General features: G+C 35.9%; 1 protein-coding gene across 3 annotated transcripts in view; it reads left to right on the top strand.

The window, feature by feature from the left end:
* The window catches only part of LOC128872538 (fasciclin-3), a 431525-nt gene extending 407260 nt beyond the window's left edge, over positions 1–24265 (top strand). Inside the window, exons 8-11 of one of the 3 annotated variants that reach the window (XM_054115342.1) lie at positions 16346–16376; positions 16979–17059; positions 20623–20794; positions 20992–24265. In XM_054115342.1, the coding sequence (XP_053971317.1) occupies positions 16346–16376; positions 16979–17059; positions 20623–20794; positions 20992–21192 (485 nt within the window). In that variant the 3' untranslated portion in view covers positions 21193–24265. Of the gene's footprint in view, positions 1–885; positions 9302–16345; positions 16377–16978; positions 17060–20622; positions 20795–20991 lie in introns of those variants that run through there. The other 2 variants (XM_054115343.1, XM_054115345.1) reach the window with 2 other exon arrangements.

The raw sequence follows: 24265 nt of genomic DNA, 5'->3' as shown, positions 1-24265 counted from the left end.
CAGATTTTAATGAATAAGACTAGTTCGATGTTACGTTATTATAATTTTATATTAATAGAAAGTAGACGTAGCAGATTACAGTACTTTCATCTGTTATTTTATATTGTATAAGTGTCTAGAGATTAATATTTGCCAGTGTCTTATTTATAGAACATGTCTAACTTTGCCGACAAGATTTTCTTTCTTTATTAGTAGAACATTTTTATTATACAATTTATTGGAAGTGAACATTCATTTCGAATAAAAACCGATTAGTTAGTGCTCAATGGGTTAACGATCTGGGTTTATCGACAGAGACAGACATGAGACGAATTACGTTATGTTTACGTTGTGCGAAACTCGCGCGTTTGCTGAACGCCTAAAAGGCGCAACCTTTGTGCACGTTTTTACAAGATACCAGAACAAAAGAAAAATTTGAAACGATCATAAAATAGAACTCAGAGCTTCTTAAACTTCCCCCTTACGGAGTCGTGTCAGGGTTCAATAAAGCATAAAACAAGTTTTTTATTACTTAAACGAATCAAAGTATTCGAACTCATAATTACTACTACAAATTAAATTAATATCCTCATCGCAATGGTCTCTAAAATAGTCTGCGTAGAATTCAGTTGCGTTCAATCGGATAATCGGGTTAAAAAGAGGTGGTAGGAAATGTTTAAGAAGCCCTGCAGTAAGAAGTAACGCGAAGCGATCATCCTCGAGATCGGGAAACACTAACTCAGAACCGAGCGCACAAAGAACGACATGCGTAACAACACTAAAACAAAAATTGCGGAGAAAAGAAAAACTTAAAGAAACTAAACCAAAGAGAAAAATAGAAATCCACACATACACCACACACGCACACACTTTTGCCTTGACCGATCGTGGCGTTGCTTGTTGCAGCGAGGCGTCGAGGCGACGAGGAAGCTGCGAGCGGTGTCGGCGCAGGAAGCGAGGCGCACATCACCCCCGGGGACGAGGACGAAGAGGATCACGAAGACCCGCGTATCATCGACGAGAAAATGCCGCAGGGTGGCCAGGAGAATCCGATACACGCGAGCACGGAATACGTGAATGGCCGCACGGACGTCAAGGAGCCGAAGAAGGACGAAAAGACGGACACACCCGTTTAAGGATGGTTCGTCCTGCGACGATCGTTCCTTACTCGGACGCGGGAAAAAGCTGTCGACGCTCCTCGATTCGGTTCGGCGACCCTTTGCGCTGTTTTTTCACGTTGAGAGATTATATTCGCGGTACACAACGCGTTGCTCCAAGATCGTGGGACGATTTGAAATAATTCCGATTCGAACAGGAATCAATCGCTGGGGCTGAAATCATTTTTCTTTCTTTTTTATATTTTGTTTACGACGCGTGGAATTTTAGTTGCAATCAGACTGCGTTACGCTGTCGGTGCATGATCATCGAGAGCGATCTAGATTGGTAGAGTAACACTAGGTTTACGGAGCACCATATCATTTCGACACATTCCGGATTACACATGAAACCTTGCAGAAACCATTTACATTTTTCGCCAACCACTTTTGCTGACTTTTATCCATACGAAGAGGCATAAATCTAAATTTCTTCACTGATAGATATGGACGCGACTGAAAAGAAAATTAACGTTATAAATGGACCGAGAATTTTGTGCAAGAAATTACAAAATAGTATGCAATAATATAAAAAAAAAATATTGAAAGCAAAACTCATGTTATAATATTTGGAGAGTAGAATAAACTTCTGTTCGCGTACAATTTTTATAGTTGTGTTTGCAAAGATTTTATTTTCATAAACATTCGCAGTCTAGTTATAAATATGAAAGAAAACAATGCAGCAACAAATTCGATGATGATTAGAACCTTCGTAAATCTAGTGTTAACTCTTCGGTTCCGATGGGCAGCTTTTTGTTTGGCATACGATGTGAAAAGATTGGTAGCTTGCTGGATCGAGTGCGTTCCGGGGAGCAATTTAACGTCTATTTCGATACTTTTATTCGCGAAACGATCGCTCGAAGCTCTGATTTGTTTTGCGTTTTATTCTTTTATTTTTATTTTCTTCGTAAATTTTCTTTATTTCTAGATTTTGGATAGAGATAGAAGTTAAGAGAATTACTATAGGAACTGGAGGGTTGAATAACATGTTTTGAATTTATTGAACGATGATCACTCATCGCGGTGTAGTTAGCTAATTATTATTTAGTAATATCTAATCTCCCTGGCTAAAAGTCTTTACTTATTAGAATTTTAACGATTATATCGAGATCTGATACTGTACAAATATCACTCTTTTTATTTATTATTTTCTATCGGTAGACTACCGAAGATCTGATCTTGCATCTTGACTTTTCGTAATGTTTTTACTTTAACGTTTTTTATTTTAATATCTTTTGTATGGGTTCGAATGGAACTCGGTGGTTTCGTTTGATTTATTAGCGACATTTTATTGTTGATTGTAAAATTACAATTCGACCCCTTGCAGAATAAAAAAAGATTTCTTTCTCTTTCGAATTGGAAATAAAATTACACAACAAATAATGTATGCTATGCCATACGTGTAGAGTACTTAAAAGTAACCCTTTTGTGCAATTAGATACAGTGAAGATTCTTCATTTTCACTGCACATTAATCTATTTTATTGCAAATATAATGAAGTTGCAAGCAAAATATAAATTGAGCAGAACTGTGATGCAAATTGGTTTGCATTACAATGTTACGTATTCTATCAGTATATTTTAAGAACTATATCATGGACATGAAGGGGTTAAGGAAGCTAGGATAAATATAATTCGATGTTTCCTTCCTAATCTAGACCTACAAGGAATCGAAACGTTCAATTTTCGGAACAAAAAATCGCTAATGAAACAAACGAAGCCACCCAACTCAATTTATATTAGTTTTATCTCAAGATAGTTAGACATTTGTGTCTATATATCCCAGTGAAAGCGACAAGTATTCGAGGACATGTTTCGTCGACCTTCGTACTCAGGCTACTTCGATCCAACGTATCTTGGAGACACGTGCATCGGTACGCATCACCCTCCAATATTATTTTTAAACTTAATTATTATTTTAGCGACAGCGTTCTTAAGCATAACATATTCTTTCGCATTATTTATCGGGTTAGTCGAAACCAGAATTGGACAGGCATCATTGATTGCCAGATGATAAACTACGTTTGCAATTTACAATCGTAGATCAGGAGATTCTAATCATTCCCAGATGATCGCGTCCAACCGATCATTCATCGTCAACATCATGCTGACAGACTGTTACAAGCCAAAACCATTATTAACGCTTATTTTTCCACAGTTGAATGCGAAACAGAAACGTCCATTTGAACTTGAAGGCACTTTATTTATTACGAGTAAAAATTAATTTTAACTCAAGCATTATAATAATTTCAACAAGGTGTTAATCATGGTTAGCGAAACGTCGATGCGATCGTCAATTCCATTTTGTCCAAAAACTGGAGAAGCCTAGCCCGACCCGCGAGAGTGCAAAGGGTCACAAAACTCGTTGTCAGCGAGGATCACGAGTACACGTGTTCCTCTCTCGCCTCGAATCTCAATAGTTTAAGGAGGAACGAGTCTCGCAATCAGTGCGTATTTATTTTAAACGACTCACGTTCAGTATTTTCCGAAGGGGTAGCGAAAGGGACCTTTCGTTCGAGACGAAAAGGACGAGACTGATTCCCGTTGGATCAGGATCAGGATCAGCTCTTCGCTTCCTCACTTTTCTTTATACGATTTCGTCTCTTCGATGGCAGCTGCGCGTAGCCTGAAACCACGATCGTGTTGCAAACGTCAAAATTGACTCAGGCTCTCGACTTTTCCTCGCGAACAAATTTCTGAATGTCTGGATAAAAGTTCTCGACCAGAGATGGGCAGAATTTTATTCGAATCACGAACAAAGTGTACATCCATCTTTTGTGCATACAAAATAACTATATCCGAATAACGTAAATTATATAGTAATCGAAATTAAATACACAACGACTTAAGAGTGCAATTAATTTTATTTTGTGAACGACAATCTTATACAAGATGATATCAGAAATACCTGCTTCGATGATCAAGATGTTTTTAATTCTTAGAGTTCGTTCTATAGTGCATCTATAGATCACTGAAATTTTTGCTCTATCACTCGGAAATAATTCGATAGATTTCACACGTTGTTCGATATTCGAAGTTTTCATCTAGATGAGAATTTTGTCTGTCTTTACGCCGAGACTTTTGGACGAGGGGAAATCGACGGTTTGATCGATGCCATAGTCGCGTGAATTCTCCGCTCATCGACGATAGAGAACGATCCCTCGATGCCTCGACACTGCGCGCAAAAATTCCCTCTCCTTTTGTCACGGTGTAAGTTTTGTAAATAGAAGTTTCGAAAGCGACGCGCCCGTCGTTATGAGCCTGGCGGGATTTCCGCCGCCATCTTTCCTTCGCGGGAGGATCACAACGGGGAAATTCGCTTGGGTCAAGATATTTACACACTACTAATACAACTGTACGTCGTTCGATCGTTAATTTTTCGAGGACCATCGGCTAAGAAACAAAATTTTGATAAATACTTTGATAGTTCAAGTAATGCTCTAGCATATAGTCTGTCTAACGTTTTGTTTAATCATAAACGACGTTATTTTGATCTACAAGAATGCAGTATAACGAATATAAATTAAAAGCATGCAGATTGTAAAAGTGGTTAGTAGAAACGAAATTTGTTGAAACGAACCCAACAAAAATATGTTCTTTCTCCCAAAAAGAGGAACTGATCGTCCTCTTATCCAATGTCATTCTTCAAGAACACGTGAATGCAAATCAAAAGTATAGATGTTGTAAATGTGGTTAGCGGAGTAAACTTATGATATATAAAATTGGTTGAGAAGAATACATGCATATGTTCTTGTTCCCGGGAGATGGAACTGGTTTGCTTCTATCCAACCATCGTTGGCAAATTATTTATTACTAAAGTTAACGAATATATGGCTTGGTAGACCAAATTACATTGTTATTTTTATACATTTCCAAACCAAACAATTGGTTTGCTTTAATTTTATTATTCGTTAAACGTTTCGTAAACGTCGAGAGGGGCAAAATTCTATTCGAATAATAGACGACGAATAAACCGCTGCATAACGATTTATTCGCCAATTTTATTCGAAAAATTACACGAAAGTATTTGTATTGTCTCGCCGTGGAGTAAAATTTCATTCTGTAACTAAAATTCGAATTTTTATTCAACAATTCACTCTTCATTCGTTATTCGAAATGTCGATCAATTTGAAAGAAATTGTGCTCGTCTCGAAGCGAGCGTACGTTCCATCGATCGAATAAAAAAAAAGGCATATTTATTCGTGTCATCGTACGATCAGCCGCAGGACCTCGAAGAGTTAATCGATCAAGAGATCACTAAGGTATATCGTTAAGTAACACGTGTTTACGAGCTGTCCTTAAATTGTACTACTCTAGGAGAAGATAGTCGATTCTTAAGTAAGACTTTCGTACGAATTCTTGGAACTTTCCACGCGATCAGGTTCGCTCCCGTGATAGGGAACGACGATCTAGGGATTCGAGTATCGAGATCGAGACCGTCGATCGTCGACAGTCATCGTCCTCGTTCCGTCACTCATTAACGCAACTTCTGATAATTATTAACGAAGCAATTAACGGACTGGTAGTCGTGTGTAATTTTCAAAAGATCCATAGCTGGCTATCGCTGAATTCTGACACCAGAATTTTAATAGAAACGAGAATATATAATGTCATGATTGTTGCCATTTTGTTGTCTGAAATTTAACAAAATTTATTTAATACATTTAACTCTTTGCGCATTTTTTGCAACATTTTACAACACAGACTAAAGTGACTTCATCCAGTGCATGGATTTCATTTTAATTCAACGAATCGTTACATATGTATTGTGGATATCAATGTGGATATGTATTGTTGTTTTATGGTAATGACTTCTAAAGAATGTCACGATATACGTTGAATAGCGTAACTCTGTGTTAATTAGCATGTCTAGACACCGTTTGCAAAGGGTTAAAAAAAACTGTTAAATAAAGCAGTCACACCCGCACCTGCCACTACTTAAGTCGAGACATCTGTATTGTAAAAACAAGTCCGAAGCATTACTTTATAAACGTCTGTAATTATGTATACCAAACATAAAAACAACTACTTCGCTGTGAACATAAAACGACAAAGTTACATTATCGTCAATCGGATGCGAATGAAAAAAAAGAAAAAAATTGATCGTAAAATTATGTAAGCGTTAATCAGCTATGGATTCGAAAAACAAGCATAAAAATTACGCCAGCGGCTGCGAATTCGTTAAATGATCAACCACGAGAGGACGAGATCTGTTCTCCGTGAAGGGAAATCTAACGTCGAACAAATCAAATTTGTCTGTAGCCGAGTGTTTTTCTAATGGACGCATCAACGTTGAAGAGGCGATAGGAGGGGGAGAGAGTGAATATAGAAGAGAAATATATATCCTAGATCGAATTGCGCGCGCACGACGAACAGGAATCTCTCCCACGGTTCGCGAATTCCTTTCTAACGTTTCCCTGTGTTTTCAGAAATTTATTTCGAAAATGCCGCGACGCTGATAAATCGTCCCGATCGCTAAAAGGTATCGGAACGGTATATACAACGCGCGACAGAGTATGGAAATTTTTCCGGCCAAGAATATCTCGCGAAGCTTTTAGATAGCGTTGTTCTACGTATCGACAGGAATGAATTATTATCGCGGGGAAACGACTGGCGACCTGCACGCGCGAGGAAAATCTATTAATATTGCGCCGTTACCACGTTCGAAGACAAACGAACGCATTCCATGATGTTGCTTTCGTTACCAACTGGTTTTTTTTTTTTATCAGAACACACGTGCTGATCGACGTGTGATCGTATCGACTCTTTTTTTTTTGTAATTTACCACGTCCCTCGGACAGTATTATTCGCATGGAAGCGACACGGTAGCCCGAAACACATGGCTATCTCTTTCAGTTTCGATTTTGAGGGGGTTGGCGACCCCTTCGTTACGCAACAATTTTTCAGCGTACTTGGTACGCGTTGCATCATGAAACAATTCGTCGAGAATTTCTTTACCGCGAATTTTTTTGATAATTCTCTGCGATCGTGTCGCGAATTTTCTACTTATAATTTCTTTTATATAACCACCATATCTGGATGAAAATTGTTAAACCTTCGCGAGGTTCGATAGGATGTCCTTAGAATCTAGACACATAGAGATTAAGGAAAAGTCGTATTTGATATGTGGACGAAAAATGATTGTAATTAATGATATTTCCTATGTGTTCAGACTTTAGGGACACCCTGTAGATAAGATGAATTGCGAAGAATCATTCTTTCCCCTCATCGCTTCGTCGGTGTCTCAGTGAATTGTTCAAACGTTGAATCGCTTTTCAACCAACTTTTTTATTAAGGATAGCAGAACGTTCGATTTTTACCAATCGTTTTTAACCGTTTTTATTGAGAATTATAGAACGTTCGATTATTGCAAATTTTATATAACGAGACCTTTTCGTCCCGTATAAAGTGCACAATGTATGCCCGGGTGTTCATATAAAAAAAAAGAAATTCGTGCAAGCGTCTATGTGGGTATCGTGGATATCACGCTATTGAACTCGAGGGAGTAAGGCCAAATTTCAAATAGAAGGGTTAACACTGCCGATTAAAACCTCGTCGTGCCCAGCGATCGTGTTCTCGTTTTAACGATTTAACCCTCTGTGACCCAAATCATGGTTCGAAGAAAAGTTCTGAAAATAGTTATGCGATAGAAGCATTCACGAACACTAAGCGTCGTCAACCGGAGTCTGATGGCGCGGCCCTTAGACAGGGAGGTAGACGAAAATTGATCGCTTCTATGTTCCCCTACTCTGGTGTGAGAGACTGTGAAATAATTTTTGTGAACAGATTATACGTAGCTGATACTATTCATTTATGAATGATAAGTATCGATAGTAAGATGAGATAGTGTTTCAAAAATACATAGGGGGTTTAATCGTAAGCCGCGATCAGTATTTTCATTTCTTAGTCAGAATCGCGTCCATCCATCGCGCATCTTTTTTATATACTCGTGTCACGACGAAGACTGGAAACATTCCTCACGCATTCAGATTTTTTTTACCGAGAAAACACTTTTTTTTAGAATGAATTTTATATCACGAACGATACACCTATGAATTCATCGAGATATCCTACGACCAACGTTGGGCAAATTTTTAATCAAAATAACGATTGACGCATACGATTGTAATGGATGATCGTAATTCGTTAATCGTTGTTCATCGGTAACTTCCGAGTCGAAAATTTCTTTTCTACGTGTACAAACAATTTAACTGTTTAAGAATATTTTGTGAAAAAAAATGAAATTTTCTTCTTTGCTGTTATGTGTAATCAATAAAAAGTGATACAATTAACGAGTTTGTTGGACTTTGTAGAGAATAGATATTTTATTATTATTTTTGTTTTGTTCAATACCTTGCATTTTTTTTTTATTGTGAAATTGTTGCGAAGTACAACTTTCATAGTCGAAAATTTATTTCTCTACTTTGGAATAACTTGTCTCATTTTTATTGGATGACTTCATTATTTCGTCAACTTTAAACAGAAATCTTTAGAAATATATTGCTAAATAGATACATTGTTTAATTATGTAAAAAAGAAATTTTCGACGACTTTAACTCGATATCACTGACGAATAACCCTTAATTTAATCAATGATGGTCAAAAGCGATAGACTAATAATTCTAACGACTGATTTTTCAATCGTGTCACGTTACTTGATCAATTAGTTGAGAAGAATTAGTCGATTCTTTTCCAAAAATGTTTACGAACAATGACGCCACATTTCACAGACGTTTCAACCCTCTATAGTCCAAATTATATCTGACTTCTCAACAAAATAACACATTGGTAATTAAAAATATCTGATTGCGGTTGTAGAGGGTTTGTCTAAGATTTCTCGTGCGATCCACGCGAATCGTTCCATCCGCAGTAGTCGAAACGACGAATAGTCAGACACTTTGGCAGCTGCATTTCGGACGAAGAATTTGTCCATTAAGCGTTCGCTCGTCGCTCAGACAGTGTCTCGTGTTTTCCCTCTCCTTCACGACGGAAACAGTATTTGCAAGTATTTTCACGTTAACGACTTTTTAATGAGATTACAAGGGACGCGCTCCGTTTTCCATCGCGCCCGTCCTGGCGTCTCGAAGCCCCGTTCTTGTGCGTCATCAACCTTGCGATCGATATCTGTTTTTCCCTTCATTGACATACGAGATAGACGTTTATAGGTTTGGGTAATATTATCGTTTTGCACTTTGACACATCGCAGCAGTAATATAAGATCTCTCGAAGACTGAACGTATCCATTTTATTTTAGTACGAATATTACTTATTTCGTGTACTCGAACGATGCTGGAACACGTAATAGAATGTTATTTCTGGTAGTCAGACGAATAAAGCATAGACTGTTTGTTTTTCACATTTGCCTTGTGTTTAGTTCGGAACGAATTCAATTGATCAGTCGAGTATCTTTCTTATCCTAAGAAGGCTAATTCAGAACAGAAATTTCAGTAAAAAATCAGCAAATTATATCAACAATTCCAAGAAAAAGGGAGAAATTTTCAAGCATTATTACTCACAAATAAAAAATATAAAAAATTAAAAACAGTACATTTCTATCGTAAATAATATTGCTTCTAAATTTCTTCTGTTCATCGGTACACTCAATCGATCGCAAGTGTGGTGATCCACAAGACCACGAACGAACCACATCGAACGTTTACCCGCACACGGGGTTTATTGCTTAACAAAAGAGAAACATAAAGAAAAGCGTGACTAGAATCTAGTGAGAAGAAGTGAGTTTCGTAATTTCATTATCATTCCCGTCGACAATAAGTGTTGTTTGTACTTTTGTACTGGTGATCTTTGCTTAGCTCAGTCGTCACGATACATAAACCGCAGACACGAAAAAACATATACCCATGCACGCGTCACGTTCAGAGAAGGGTGAAATTTCATTCGAACGATACACGACGAATAAAATCAACCGTCAGATATGTAACGATTTTTATTCGATTGAATAATTCCAGCGAGTTTTCGTTCATTCGAGAGATTTAATACTGCTTCCTTGCATTGAGAGTGTCATATTGAAAAGTTTAACAAATTTGAAAGGTACTTGAGAGTGGATTAATAATATTTCTAATGCTGAAGGCTTCTTTGAAATAGAAGAAACGAAAAAGTAACAGTTTCGTAATGAAAATGATTCAATTTTGCAAGGCCATGAAACTATTTGAAATACACACATACTACTTTGGAAACATGTTATAAAAAATGATAAAAGAACCAACAAATTTCTTTGCTCAATAAAACTCGCGCTCCTTTGCTCGCGCCACTATCAATGCCCAAAAGCTGTGTTACTCTACAATTAAGAATTTCATTTCAATTCAACCATTACCGAACGAACGAAATGTGTTCGCCATTATTTTATCTAAACAAGAATATCTTGCCCGTCTCTGGCTACACGAAACTCACGCGTACGTATAACGGAGAAAAGAAGTTCACGAACGTGAGAGATTATTAAAGTGATCGTCGTTACGGGGAGATGTATTTAAAAAAAAAAAAGGAAAAAAAAAGGAAAAAGAAAAACGAAAAGAAAATAATAACGAACGGGATGGCGAGACGATGAAAGAGAATCGATCCCTGCATCTGTCATTCGTTGACGAAACATTTCCGAATTCTGCACATACACTCTTTCACTTTTTTCCATATGCGATCGTGTTTTCACTTACAAAGAGGGATCGTCCGGTCCGACGAGTTTCGCGTGTTTGCATCGAGAACGGAAGAAAAATTTGGGCGACGGAAAATAAAAGAAAAACGACAGAAAGAGATCGATCCCGAGCGAATTCGTCGGACGATGGCGACCGAAAATTACTGCGTGTTGTATATATTAAAAGTATATATATATATAAATAAATATATATATATAAATATATTATAAATATTATGGTACGAGATTGAATAATAGTAATGAATATATATTATATTCTGTGTCGAGGGCACTTGGCTTGCAACTCGTAAATATTAACTGAATACTTATTTATCCACTTGCACTCCAATTGCCGAGCGACCTGTCGTTATCCGTGAATTTTTGAGAGGAAGACTATTATCGGGCAGAGTATAGGGTTACACTTAAGGGTGATTTAAGAAATTCGCGAAGGTCGATAGAAGTGGACGATTGAGGATTGAAATAGGGGAGGGGGGTGGAGGAGGAGGAATCTAGAGCGTGGATATTAAGATATTAAGGATCGATTACGTGTATGTTGCCAATTAAGTACTTTGTATCGTGTTCGCGACGTCGAAGCGTTGTTTGCGCCGTTAAAGAGGCTGAGCCGCGTACAAGTGTCTACTTCGAGCGATCGAACGACCCTGTTCTGCCATGATCGAGAGATCCGCGGCATGGATCTACTGCCTTTCGTTGCGTTGTAGGTTTAGTAAGGTTGTGACGTCCAAGTTGAGCCTCATTTTTTTAGCGTAACAATTATCACTCTACAAAAGGAATTCAAAGCATAGAGGATAAATTGTTCCTTGATTTCTGATTCATTTATCACAAAATTAAATCGAGGAATTTAGGTCCAGCTATTCTAGCAAGGAGGTAAGTCTCAGGAACGATCGAAGTTGGTTAAAATTGAATTGGGTGTGCAATGTTTGCACCAGAAGATCCAGTACTATTCTAAAGTACTGCAAATAGATTCTCAGATCCAAAATAATAAGTCTGCATCAATTATTAGAACTTGAATGCCACAGATCTTGGTCATATTGGATAAAAATAGCTCCTTTCAGGAACTTGTTTAAACGATACGGTACGAATATAGAATACGTTAGTAGATCGATATTTCGAGTCTGTAACCTCAGATATTTGACAATTTTACGAACGATCCAAAATAAAAATTCCATAATTATAACAAGCACTGCGCTAACCAGTCTCAATTGTTCCTGGGTCAACATAAAGAGCACACGTTCATCTTTTAAACAAACATTTCGATCAAGCGGACACCTGACGCGTCACAACTGAATATTTTAATTAATTCTTAAGTGGTAATGCGATTACTTTGCCTGTACGACTTCGTCCTGCCAATTCAACCTAAAAACCTCGATTTTTCGCAATTGTCCAGATTAGCAGAACAGGACAGTTCCTTCGTGCGTTCTCCGCGAGTCACGTGTGAACGTCGTGGTAATATATTATGTGTACTAACCAGAGATGGGCAGAATTTTATTCGGCCAATTGTGCAATTCAGATTGGGATTTTGAAAAAAACTGTAGAAATTTTAACGCAATGTACTCGTTATTCGAAGTGAGTTGTGCGTATGAGAATTTTGCCCATCGCTGGCACTAGCGAACAATCTATTTGCATGTGTAACAAAGCCTAAAAAAAGAAGGAAGCTTGAACGATGATTGGACGATGTATCGAACAGTTAGGGAACCCATGGCCGCCCAAACTTTTTATACGGATAATATAGGCCACGCGCGATTTTTAAACATTTTACACAATGTCCACCGATACGAATACAAATACGCTATTCCATGTCTCGCTTAAGAGAAGCAGGGTAGCGGTGAATCCTGAAAAAAAAGTCTATTAAGTGCGTTCTTTACGACTGTTGCGATTAAGGTGACCGTTTCACGAAACTCTAAAACCGTCGTTAGTGCCTTTTTTGGGATAGCAATGTCTCGCGAGAACATGGAAAACAAATATAGAAGAAGTAACATTAGTAACGTTCCATAGGTGATTCGTCAGTATTAGCGTTTGCAAAATTGCCTGTGACGCTTACGTGTTGATTACGTCAATGTTTCAAAGGTAATAAATCGTTGTTATTATTTCATATCGGTTTTTATTGGAACGATAAAATACTCTAATTGCTCAGTGGTCGATGTGGACCCTTGATCTCTTTCTTTGAAACGTGAAATCATTTCTGCAGTATCTAGAATATGGCACAAATCGGAACGATTTATTTGGTTATCTTAAGCGCAATAGGGTTGATGGAACTAAGGCTGAGACTACACGAATTTTTTTGTATTTGAATAGTCAAACAATATAGTGTTTCGACGCAAACTTCGAATAGTTTTCAAACATTCCACTATTTGATGTGTACTATAAATCAAGTTATTTGAATTCGTAATTTATCAACGATACTTCATACTTGGAATTAATTTGTTCATACTGTTCAACTGGAAGTAGTATCGTGTTCGCTGTACTTCCAGCAGAAAAGACTCAATCAGCGAAAGAAGCAACTGGGATATTTAAAAAACATTTGAACAAATTGCTTGTCAAAGAATATTCGAAACAAGATGTTCAAACGATGATATTCAAAAAATGATATTCCAAAAGTAATATTCAGTACGTGATATTCGAATACTCGTATTCGAAAAATGTTATTACAATTGTAAAATTTAAAATGTGATATTCGAATAATAAAAATTAAAAGATTACATTCTAATAATAATATTCAAAAATGATATTCGAATAGTAATATTTAAATAGCAAAACTCATATAGTGGTATTCGACTCCTCAGACACTCAAAGTTCGTTTATGATGTTCAATTGCCTATAAAACATTCGAATAGTGCCAGCCCTAAACGAAACTACAATCGCAAAAAGGATCGTTAATGGGGCCCATGAAAGAAAAAAATACAAAAAAAAAAAACACGGATTTGTATTCTGAAATCACTGCCAAATATAAGCACTGGACACCCCCTCTAATCCTTTCACAAAAAAAAAACAAATGGAAAAGAACTGAATTTCGCCGAGAAAACTATGCTGCCGTAAATGAAAACACGACGATAATAAACCCAAACATCGTACGACTCTATCTTCTGTACAATGTTTGACACGCGTTCAGCCTGCGTAGCGACCACGACAATGATACGCGTCGATACGATAAAATCGATTAACGCAGAATTTTTAAGGATAATTAAGCGCGGATACGTTTAATGTACAAAAATTCCTTGCGGTACATTTTTAATGACGTTAAGACACTTATTTCGTAATTTGATTTCCACGATTCATTAATTGTAACCGATACAATTATTTAAAACATGATCATGCTACGTTTACCATTTGTATGCCGTATACATCGAGAACTATACGTATGTACATACGTATTACACGGAAACACACGTAGGACACGCATTAAGCCGAGAAACGGGCGATTAAATTCGGATATTCTGTTCCGTTATTACGTTTACATTTATTTTATTTTTTTATAAGAAAATTAGAAATAATGCTCGAAGTTGAACATTTGTAAAACTTATTGATATTAACGGGAGTGGTTAATACTTGTAACATTGTAAGAAGCATGATCGTTGGCCATACAATGAAGTATATATATATTATATATATATAATATATATATATTTATGTTAACGTAAGTTTAGATATTAAATACGACTATAACGATAAAGGATTACGAATACCTGAAAATGGTGTTCTCTGAAACATTTTTAGAAGTCAATCATATTAATTAGACGAGCGTAAGCCGAACAGTGATTCGAAACGCGATGCGATTGGCTTGCGTTTGATAAACGTCAGCTTTGAACATCCGTTCTTCGGTACCGACGTTTTTTCTATACTTTTTGTAACGAGGGCCCAATGTAAACAGCATCAACGACGAGAGAGCACTTTAAGAATACTTCAGAGATCGCTACTTTAATGAATGAAACGTTGAGGTAAAACGAGTGAAAAAGAAAAAAGAAAACAGATGAAACGTCAACAAGAGATTTAAATTACGACTTTACGATTAAGAAAATAAGAGAGAAGGCGCAGTTTGAATGTTATACGGTCGATAAATGGAATACGAGAAAAATAATTAAAAAAAAAAAGAATCATACGCGCGTACGTATGTATCATGAATATATATATACACACACATACACAAACACGTACACAGACACTGCGAGCACATAATAAACAAAAAAATAAATAAATAAAACGAATACGAGAAGAACATGAACATTTTGTATCTGTACTTGTAGATACAACGCAGTAGGCAAGAGTAAATCTAATTAAGAATTCAAATGAAATTAATATATAGAAAGCTGTATGTAATTAATTGTAAGTTCATTCATCGCTATGATATTATACTTAGGTATTATATGATTTTTGAAATAAAACATTTGTTTTAAATACAGACGATAGTACACGAAAATATGCCATCCTATCACCGTCAGGATTTACTGAATTTCATTTCGATTTTGCAGAAATTGGATACGCGAATTGCCAATCGTGTCAGAGGTATTAGAATATTAATGTGATATGATAATCCGTTTGGTAATACTACTGCTCGAAATCAATTGGAAATTAGTTGATTTAATTCTGGCTTTGCTTACATTTGTCACTGCTATCGAACTCGGTAATAATGCAGTAACGTTTGTAGCATTCGTGCAAATATCAAATGTTTGTTTATTAAATTGTTCATCGACTGTTCACACGTGGACAAATGCAAGTGATTTAATAACGTACACTACCGTTTGAAAGTTCGTGGTGTAGCTGTAAATAAGAGATGAATTTATAAGTTGATTGATTGCAAATCATTTTTCAATTGTTGAAACAATTAATTGATATTACAATTAAAATTAATATCACCAAGAAGAGACTTTCTCCTATACGTATGTAAAGTATTACGTACCGTGTCGTATAAAAATATAATCCTGTAAAATTGATCTGACTGCACTATTTCGTTAACAAAAATTTTGTCTATATTTCTTTAAGTTTGTTGTATATTCATTCAATTGTTTTAAGTTTCGAATGATACAATTCAAATGAATTTCCTTTTGTAAAAATATCTCACTCTTACTTTTCAAATCACTAAGTATCTTGTATTTAGTATGCATGAGCTTCCTAACACAATACAAGTGGTTTCCAATTGAAGGCTTAACAAGCCATGATCAAGTGCTATTATCGCTTCAACAGGTTGTCGTAAAGAATTTATAATTATAGACTTTCTTGACACTACGATAATTCATTTCAAAATCGTTTTTACAATCGTCAATATCATTCTTTACACTTTCCTCGCGCAACCAAAATTAAGAATCGGTCAAATATCTTATCAACAGCCACTAATCAATCAAGTTGGTGGGATATTTGGCCAGTTTTTAGTTGGAAAATTTGTATTTTTCTAAATGTAAAAGTCCTTTTTTTTTTTTTAACGAAATAGGACAAGATAGTGAGAATTGAATGAGCTGATAGAACGAAACTTTCGTTCGGTAGTGGTTTCGTTAATTTTTAGAGATATAAATTGTCCTATTGCGATTAAACGAAACCTATCTCTTTTCAATTGTTTTCAGGTAGCTCAACGAGTAGGAACCTCGGCGAATCGTAAGTATTCGTTTTTTCCAGGTTTCGTAGTGGATTTCTGGTAGCACTTACGCACTCTTGATGTTTCTATAGTTCCCAACGAATTTCGTAACTAATACTCCCCCTACAACCCCTGCTAAATAGCGCTTACCGTAGTGAGAATACTTTGATTGCTCGCCTGATGAAACTTTACTGCACCCATGTGGCATGAGAAGCCACACGATGAATCTCTGACTTAACGTTGCACTGCTTCGTTTTTATTTATAAAATTCAATTTAAATCTAAAATTCAACTATCAAAATCTATTTGAAAATAATTTTATGCGACAATCTCCACTGTACTTTTAATCAGTTTGTATGTTCACACAAACTTTGGATTATTTTTGTGTACTGAATCTATCTCTAAACTGCACCTATAAATCATTATACCGGTACTATTTGCAACATCGTGGATGTCTTATAAAAATGTAAAAAGTCTGTGCTAGAATTAAAAATTCAGTACGATTCCCCTAACGATTTAGCGTACAAGGAAAGCGGTTGAAGGAAAATTCGTTCTCGTCGCCCCTTGCAATTTTTTACTTATATCGGTATTTACCATATTGCAAGCAGATCGCACATTTTCAGAGACTTCGCGGATCCAACAACGAGCATTAGTCTCCTTCGTTTTGAGAAATCGAAAACTCCAGAGACTGTCGGTAGCCAAAGGCAAGCCTTTTTTTTATTTTTTTCCCATCAAGCTTCGAATCGTCGCATCATCACTCTCTATGGGAAATACCGAAATACATGGCGATCAATTAACATTGCTCGAGCTTCGATCCACATTGTCTCGTGTTAATGCTACTCTGACCTCCTTTAGTTAATTTGTCCTTACTAACATGTCTGACTATCTAAGAAAAATGAGATTCTCTAATTTTCTTCGTGTTATAACGTACAGTAACAAATTAATATATTTTCGCAATTAACTAGAGTTAAGTAGCTCTACTTAATTTCATTCAAACTTCTTCTCAACAAACGCTTGTATATTTGTAGTGGAAAAATTTATTTGTGAACATCAAACACATCATTTAATTTAGTCATATCGACAGACTGTATATAAAAATAAATTTTTGTGATGTGTACCAGCAGCAGTTATATGTTTAACATAGTAGTTAATCGAGTGTCTTGGATAGGATAACTTAACTAAGGAGGACAGTATTTTTAATCAGTGTTGGTTTGGTTTGAAAATATTTCACAGCAATTGTGACAACTACGCGGCAACATTAAGGACGGGTAATCTGTACATAACGATTTAATGATTTCGATGATATATCGCCTAAATGATCGTTTCCTTTGAGATCAAGTTTTTGTGATAATATATCTCAACATTGCTTATGAGTAGGCTGCATTTATGCATTTATGACGTCTGCAAGTATGGAAAGCATATGCTAAACGCATGTGGAATGTACAAACTTGTGCAACTATCAATAGTTATATTATAATTTACGAAATATGTTTTTCATGTGTTTTGTATACGATTTCTTTTTAATCATACGAAATAAATACACAAACTCTACAGGCTGCTCGTAAAGATACAAATTTGTTCATAATTTTGCAATTTTACTGCAAAATAAAAATTGCAATTTTTAATTTAAATAAGGTTAATTCATATGGAGAATTCTTTGAAGATTATAAACTTCTTCGTATAAGAAGAAAGTTCATTGGCAGAATTTTCGTAGGAACATCATCTCTTACACTGCATCGTACCTAATCATCGCTTCTTATGCTTAATTCGATCGCTTTTTCTCAATCATTTCTTTTATAATACATGCTTATTAAAAAGAAACTCCTGTACCTATCAAATCTTGTTTTAACGTGTAAACCAACGACTACAAGTAAAAACTTTCAACATAAAATACAAAATTAAATTACTCACACTGTTCTGATTCCAGTAATACAATTAGGTAAGTGCGAACAATCACGCGAATACTATTCCAATCGAATACACGAATCTATTGAAAGCTACAATCCCTTTGAAGCGAGATTGAGAACACAATTTGTTATTTCGTACGATTTCTTGTTATTCGTATTACCGATAATTATTGCAAATAAGTAGTAAAGATTTCCAGAAAATTACGAATCTGTCGCAATAACTTCTTTTGCGATGGTCAAAGGTAGTTATCCTTGAACGTACCAGTCATGATCGATTAAGTTTTTCTAATCCAAGACCTCCATATATGTAAGTGACACCTACTAGATCAATATCTTCGTTGACTTTGAAACGAATATATTGTTATTGACAATATAAAATTATAAAAAACTTATTAAAACACCTCGTGCCTGTATCTAGACCGAATGATTATTACTTCCTTTAGTCACGGTGTTTTCTAGTATCTTTTGATTGTTCCGTCCGCAACGCGATTCTTTACGAGAGAATCTCCGGGGTTGTAAAGCACGTTACACTTACAAGGAAACATCGGTGAGTGTTACACCGCGATTTCGATGAAACTCGATACACTTGTTTGTGAGACTTTCCTAGGAATTACCCCATCTTCACTTGGTGCCACTTTTGCGTTGCGTTGTTCTCCCTCGAGGGAGAAACTACCTTTTTTGTCCGTGCCGGCCCTTTTACTTTTGCGCTTATAACTCGGAAATGATCAGAGATATTAAAAAAGTGTTTAAGTAAACATCGCACTGATTTTAGAGGCCTATAAACCAGTATCAACAAATTTTCTAGAAATTTTTTGTTTTTCAAAACTCATTCTCCCTCCACCCGAATGTTTGAAAATTTTCGGTTGTCAACGAAACACGTTGATAAAAATTCTAAAGGTCTCATGGACGGTCGCGACTAAACTGATATTTCCGGCAATATCACCACGACTCTAAAGAATAGCCTTGCTTCGCGAGTATGTCCCAAACTTTCGTTGGCCTTCCCGTAATTGTTCCTTAGCGTCGGACGGAACATTGACAGTCCCTTGAAATAAAATACGAAAAAAAAAAAAATATACATGTCGAATTGAGTAACCTCGTTTTTCGAAGTCGGTAAAAAAAAGTATAATTATTGTGAAGCTCTTTTCGTGCGGACACTATCGAAAACACGAATATATTATGTAATAACAACTAGTTCACCCAGAATACTTGCCGAGTAAGATGTGATTCAGCGATCGTGATAATGCAAAACTTGGAGGTGTGAAGTTTTTTTGCAGTCATAAATCCAGAATAGTATTTTCAGAGGAGTGCGATTACTTTCGAAATAATACTTGAAGACCATGTATCGTCATACTGAAAAATACGTTGCAGTCATTATTGAGCATATTAAGTGGAAGAGCAATTGATGCTTATGGATTGACGCACTATGATACGTACATCGATACCTACAATAATACAACAATTTTGGTGTATACCAATTGGCAACCTGACAAGGAGGATACGAGAAAATGGACAAAGCACAAGATACTTATATAAGCACCAATCAAGATCGTCAGGATGTTTACTCAGGAATCAGAATTCATCATTCACTACTCAAATGATCCAGTCGATCAGTCATCAAGGGACTGAAAACGTTTCACCTCCTCGACATAATCCAGATGTCCAGATCCTAGAAATATTATGCCACGACTATTGTTTTTTGTACAATTAGCAAAGCCAATCTAAATGAAGCATTTAAAAAACTACACATTATACGTATATATAAGATTAGAACTTGAGTTGCTTTATACTAGTAGTTATCTAAGTTGTGTTATACAAATAGTATCAAAGTTAAATTATATTAGTAGTATTTAAATTAATTTAGTAGTTTCTAAGCACATTATTGTCGAATTCTACCGTATCGTCGCTTTACTTATTTGAATACATCCAAATCAAATAAAGAACATGTTTTACTCTTTAAACATCACATCCAACGCTTACACCTTATCCGTATTCAATATAAGTATGAACATACAGACTCGGTGACCATCAAAACATGACGGGAATTGAATCATTTACGTCAATGGTGAATCAATGGCGTCACCGATCTGTCAATGACTAAAGTAATATTTTAAACACTTTTCGAGGACATAATTTCTTAACGGACAAGATGTCACAGTTTAAATTATCACTGACGCATGTGAAAACCAAATTGTTCACGAATTGTAGTGCCTAGTTGACGCGTTTCGAATGCCTCATAATTCTTTCATTTATGTTTGGGTTCGCATCGTTTCGAAAGTTGTATCGCTGCTTGCAACATATATCAAAGCAAATTCTGTAAAAACGAAACAAACACTATAAGGAAGTTATCTTTTATTGACTAGAAGCGACACGGAAAGTGCTGGCCGATACTCCAGGACAGAAGTGGATGGATCATCTCGAAGTGGAAAGAAACCGAAAATTAGCTTCAGTCGACTATTCAAACGTAACAAGGACAAAGTGTCTGGCGTTGACACCGACACCATGAGGACTGTCGTCACAGTCGACGACGAAAAGGTAATGCTTTTATTTCAAAGGTCTCGAGCCAATAACTTCCTCCTCTTTTTGAGATAAAAATACACGAGATAGAGAATAAAAAATTGGGATATTTATTAGAAAATGTATTGTAAATTGTTTAATAACAAATTCAAGTCGATGATAGAGAATAGAAATAATACGTTACACGTCTCGACTATAAAATTTCAATTTCACAGCTTCAGACCGCTGCGCCAGGTCAACAAGGCCAGGAAAATAAGCCTCCGACCACAGGCGAAGGTGGAATTGTTTACGCGGAGTTAGACTTGACGCAGCAACAACAGGGTGCTGCCCCGCGAGTCCTGAACGAGGATAAAACTGAATACGCCGAAATTTTATATACAAAACCAGCGACGGAGGAGGAAACGCCCAACGAATAGATCTTCGTCGTTCTTAGAACGATGATTTCATACACAATCAAACTTCTACCTTTCCGCCATTCGCGATCGCGTTTTATTTGATCTTTTTCTGTTTACGTCTTACGATAGAGATAAAGAATTGTTTTGATATGTTTCGTTTTATATTTTATACACGACGGTTAGTCTTAGACAACTGGTTCGATAATTGTGAGTTTTAATTTATTTGTATTAATCGTTAAACGATAAACGAAAGTGAATACAGTGGCGTAACAAACAATTCTACGGATAGTGTGTTAAAATTTATTATGGGAAGTCAACCCCTTTGTTTTAAATATTTGATTAGTGTTTTATCTTGTTTAAAATAATTGGGTCGAGTATCTAAACCACGCGTGTACTACTCAAGAAATAAATAAATCTACGTTTTTTGAATCTTTGATATCTTTAAGTTTCACAGAAAAATTGACAACCTGTAATTTCCAGAATTATATAAATTGTAACCCCTGACGAATATTTCTGGTGAGATATTATGGGAACATTTATTTAGCGTTTATTCCAAAATTTATATCTACAAAAAAGAATTGTTAATTGTTAAAATTTGAGTTGCACGCTCCTAGTTATGCCACTGTCCGAACGTATGGGGTCAGGTAATGCGAAATTTTGAATTCTACTATAAAATAATAAGGAATGATATTTAAAGGACGATATCTAAAGCAAATGCAATAGTCAAAGAGCAATGGTTCGAGTAAATTCGAAAAGAAGCATTAAGTACGAAGGGAATTACATTAAAAGCTATTCAAATATGTTTTACCACACGATTGCACCTGACTGAAAAGAATCCATGGATCCGCTATAATTTAGTACTTCTTACTAGCTACTTATTCCAAGTATCTTTAAATTTATACGTGGAAGGAAGTGAAAATTAAAAACAATTTAATACGTATCGGAAAATTGCCACGAGACGATTCAAATTATCTTAAATGTTATTAATAAACTGGACCTGGAATTTCGTCGATTGAAGGGCGAAATTAATTCTACGTACAGAAAACTAGAAACCTGATCGTCTTGTATTACAGTGATTTTCAAGGTACCTTAAGGTTCCCGATAGTTTTCAACGAAACGAAGGAATTGAACTTCTAAAAACGAATATACAATTTGGAAATCACAAACGGTGACTTCGTTATAAGTCACGTAAAATCAAACCAAGGAGAATGTTGTTGAAGAATATGTATCTTTATGCGAGGGAAAATAAATTCATGTTACCATAAGCAGAGACGGGCAGAATTCTTATCTAGATCAGTATGTCGAATAACGAATTACTCGTTTGATACAAACTACCAATTTTAATGATAAAATAAAATTATATTTCATACTAAACGAACAAAGACCATCTATTCTAACAACTATTCAGCAGATATAAACCTAGCGTATAAATCGCCATAAGGTGTTTCATATTCGTCACGTGTTATTCGAATAAAATTCTGTCCATCTCTGACCATAACAATTAGTCTTAACCGTTTGCCTTTCGATATGCGTCCAGTGCTGTACCAAGACGAAGAAGACTCGATGTTCGGAGTTGAACTCAATGTTCTGCAATGATAACACGGCCTCGTGAAAGTATATTATAACGCAACGACGGAGCCTAATTGTTTCATTCGTGTACGAGTCGTTGGTAACTATAAATGGCCAAGGTACGCCGAACTTGCAGAATGCAAATTCTAAAGCGAATTGTTTTCACAATCTTTAGCATCGAGTCGTTAGAAAAGGGTCCCATAGAAATTACCAGCACAGACTTCGCATACCAGAATTCACCGACAGTAGTTTTGACAGACACCAATATTGACCGCGATATATATATATTCTTTGCGTTTGATTATGAAGAGGGTTTAATTTAAAGATTTATGTATCATAGAGAATATATATCGCGGTCGATATTAGCGTCGATCAAAACTGGCGTTGGCGAAATCTGTATCGGTCATTTCCATGGGCCTCGTAAAAAATGCATCGATGCGTTAATCGGTGCAGCGAGCACGAAAGAAAGACGAATCAACGTACTTAAATCACTATTGTTAATATTGTTGTCGCGCATTTAAATGTAATCTAAGTGTAACGTTCGTATCGCACGGGCTGTTCGTTTGAAAGTTGCTTGAAAAGTTCGCTTCCTATAAGCCGCTGTGAATACGTACAAGATACTTAACTAATAAAATACAAATGTATCGAATTTTACGATGGTTGAACGACTAAAGATATCAAATGTTGAGATTCCAACTTAAATTAACTCCAACTCCGGTATTGTCCATTGATTTCAAACGAAAGTTTATCTACGATGTCTTACGCGGAAACATAATTGAAAGTCATTATTTAATTGATACATCGATCACATTGAATCATATCAGACGAAGGATTCGAGCTGCTTGAAAACGGCGTATACTGTGTTATGTATATTGTGGATTTTCGAATGCTTGAAGACTCTATATATATAAATTACTTTTCTTTTGTACCACGATCACTATGAATCGTATATTAACCCAGGAGTAGGCACACAGAGGACTACTATCGGATGCTCCTTGGAATTGAAACTATTTTTTGTTGTTGTGCTACATTGGTTTTATTTTAAATGTACTTAACAGGAGAAATTAACGAATTCTTCTTTACTTAAATGCAAAGTAACAAATTGAGAGTTTGGCAGACTTTATGTTGCAAATGCAAACCTACTCAAGGGTTAAGGATCAGCGAACGCGAAGAATTATTATCTTTAGTTGCGTGTGCCGCCATTAACGTTGTCCCTAGATATTTAAGACGTATCTTAATATTGCTTATACACTTTAGAATTTCTATTATTTTTTTTTACAAATGTAACTCGTTTTTCTACTACCTTTATGATACGTGTTATTACTACCCTGTATCGTTATTAAGCTTAGTCCTGTGTCATTGTCTTCGCGGATAGAATAAACTTTATAAAATAACGTTCAACTTACACATGTATAGTTTTTCTTTTTGTAAAGTTTTGATTTTAATCTTAAGTGCCGTCCACTACTGAAATTTCTTACTAATTTGTACGTTCTTTTGTCAAATAAATTACAATTTGATCAACGTG

The sequence above is a fragment of the Hylaeus volcanicus genome, chromosome 2, assembly GCF_026283585.1.
Source record: "Hylaeus volcanicus isolate JK05 chromosome 2, UHH_iyHylVolc1.0_haploid, whole genome shotgun sequence".
NCBI lineage: Eukaryota > Metazoa > Arthropoda > Insecta > Hymenoptera > Colletidae > Hylaeus > Hylaeus volcanicus.
The sequence above is the reverse complement of the archived record's forward strand: the minus strand, read 5'-3'. Positions and strand labels throughout refer to the sequence as shown.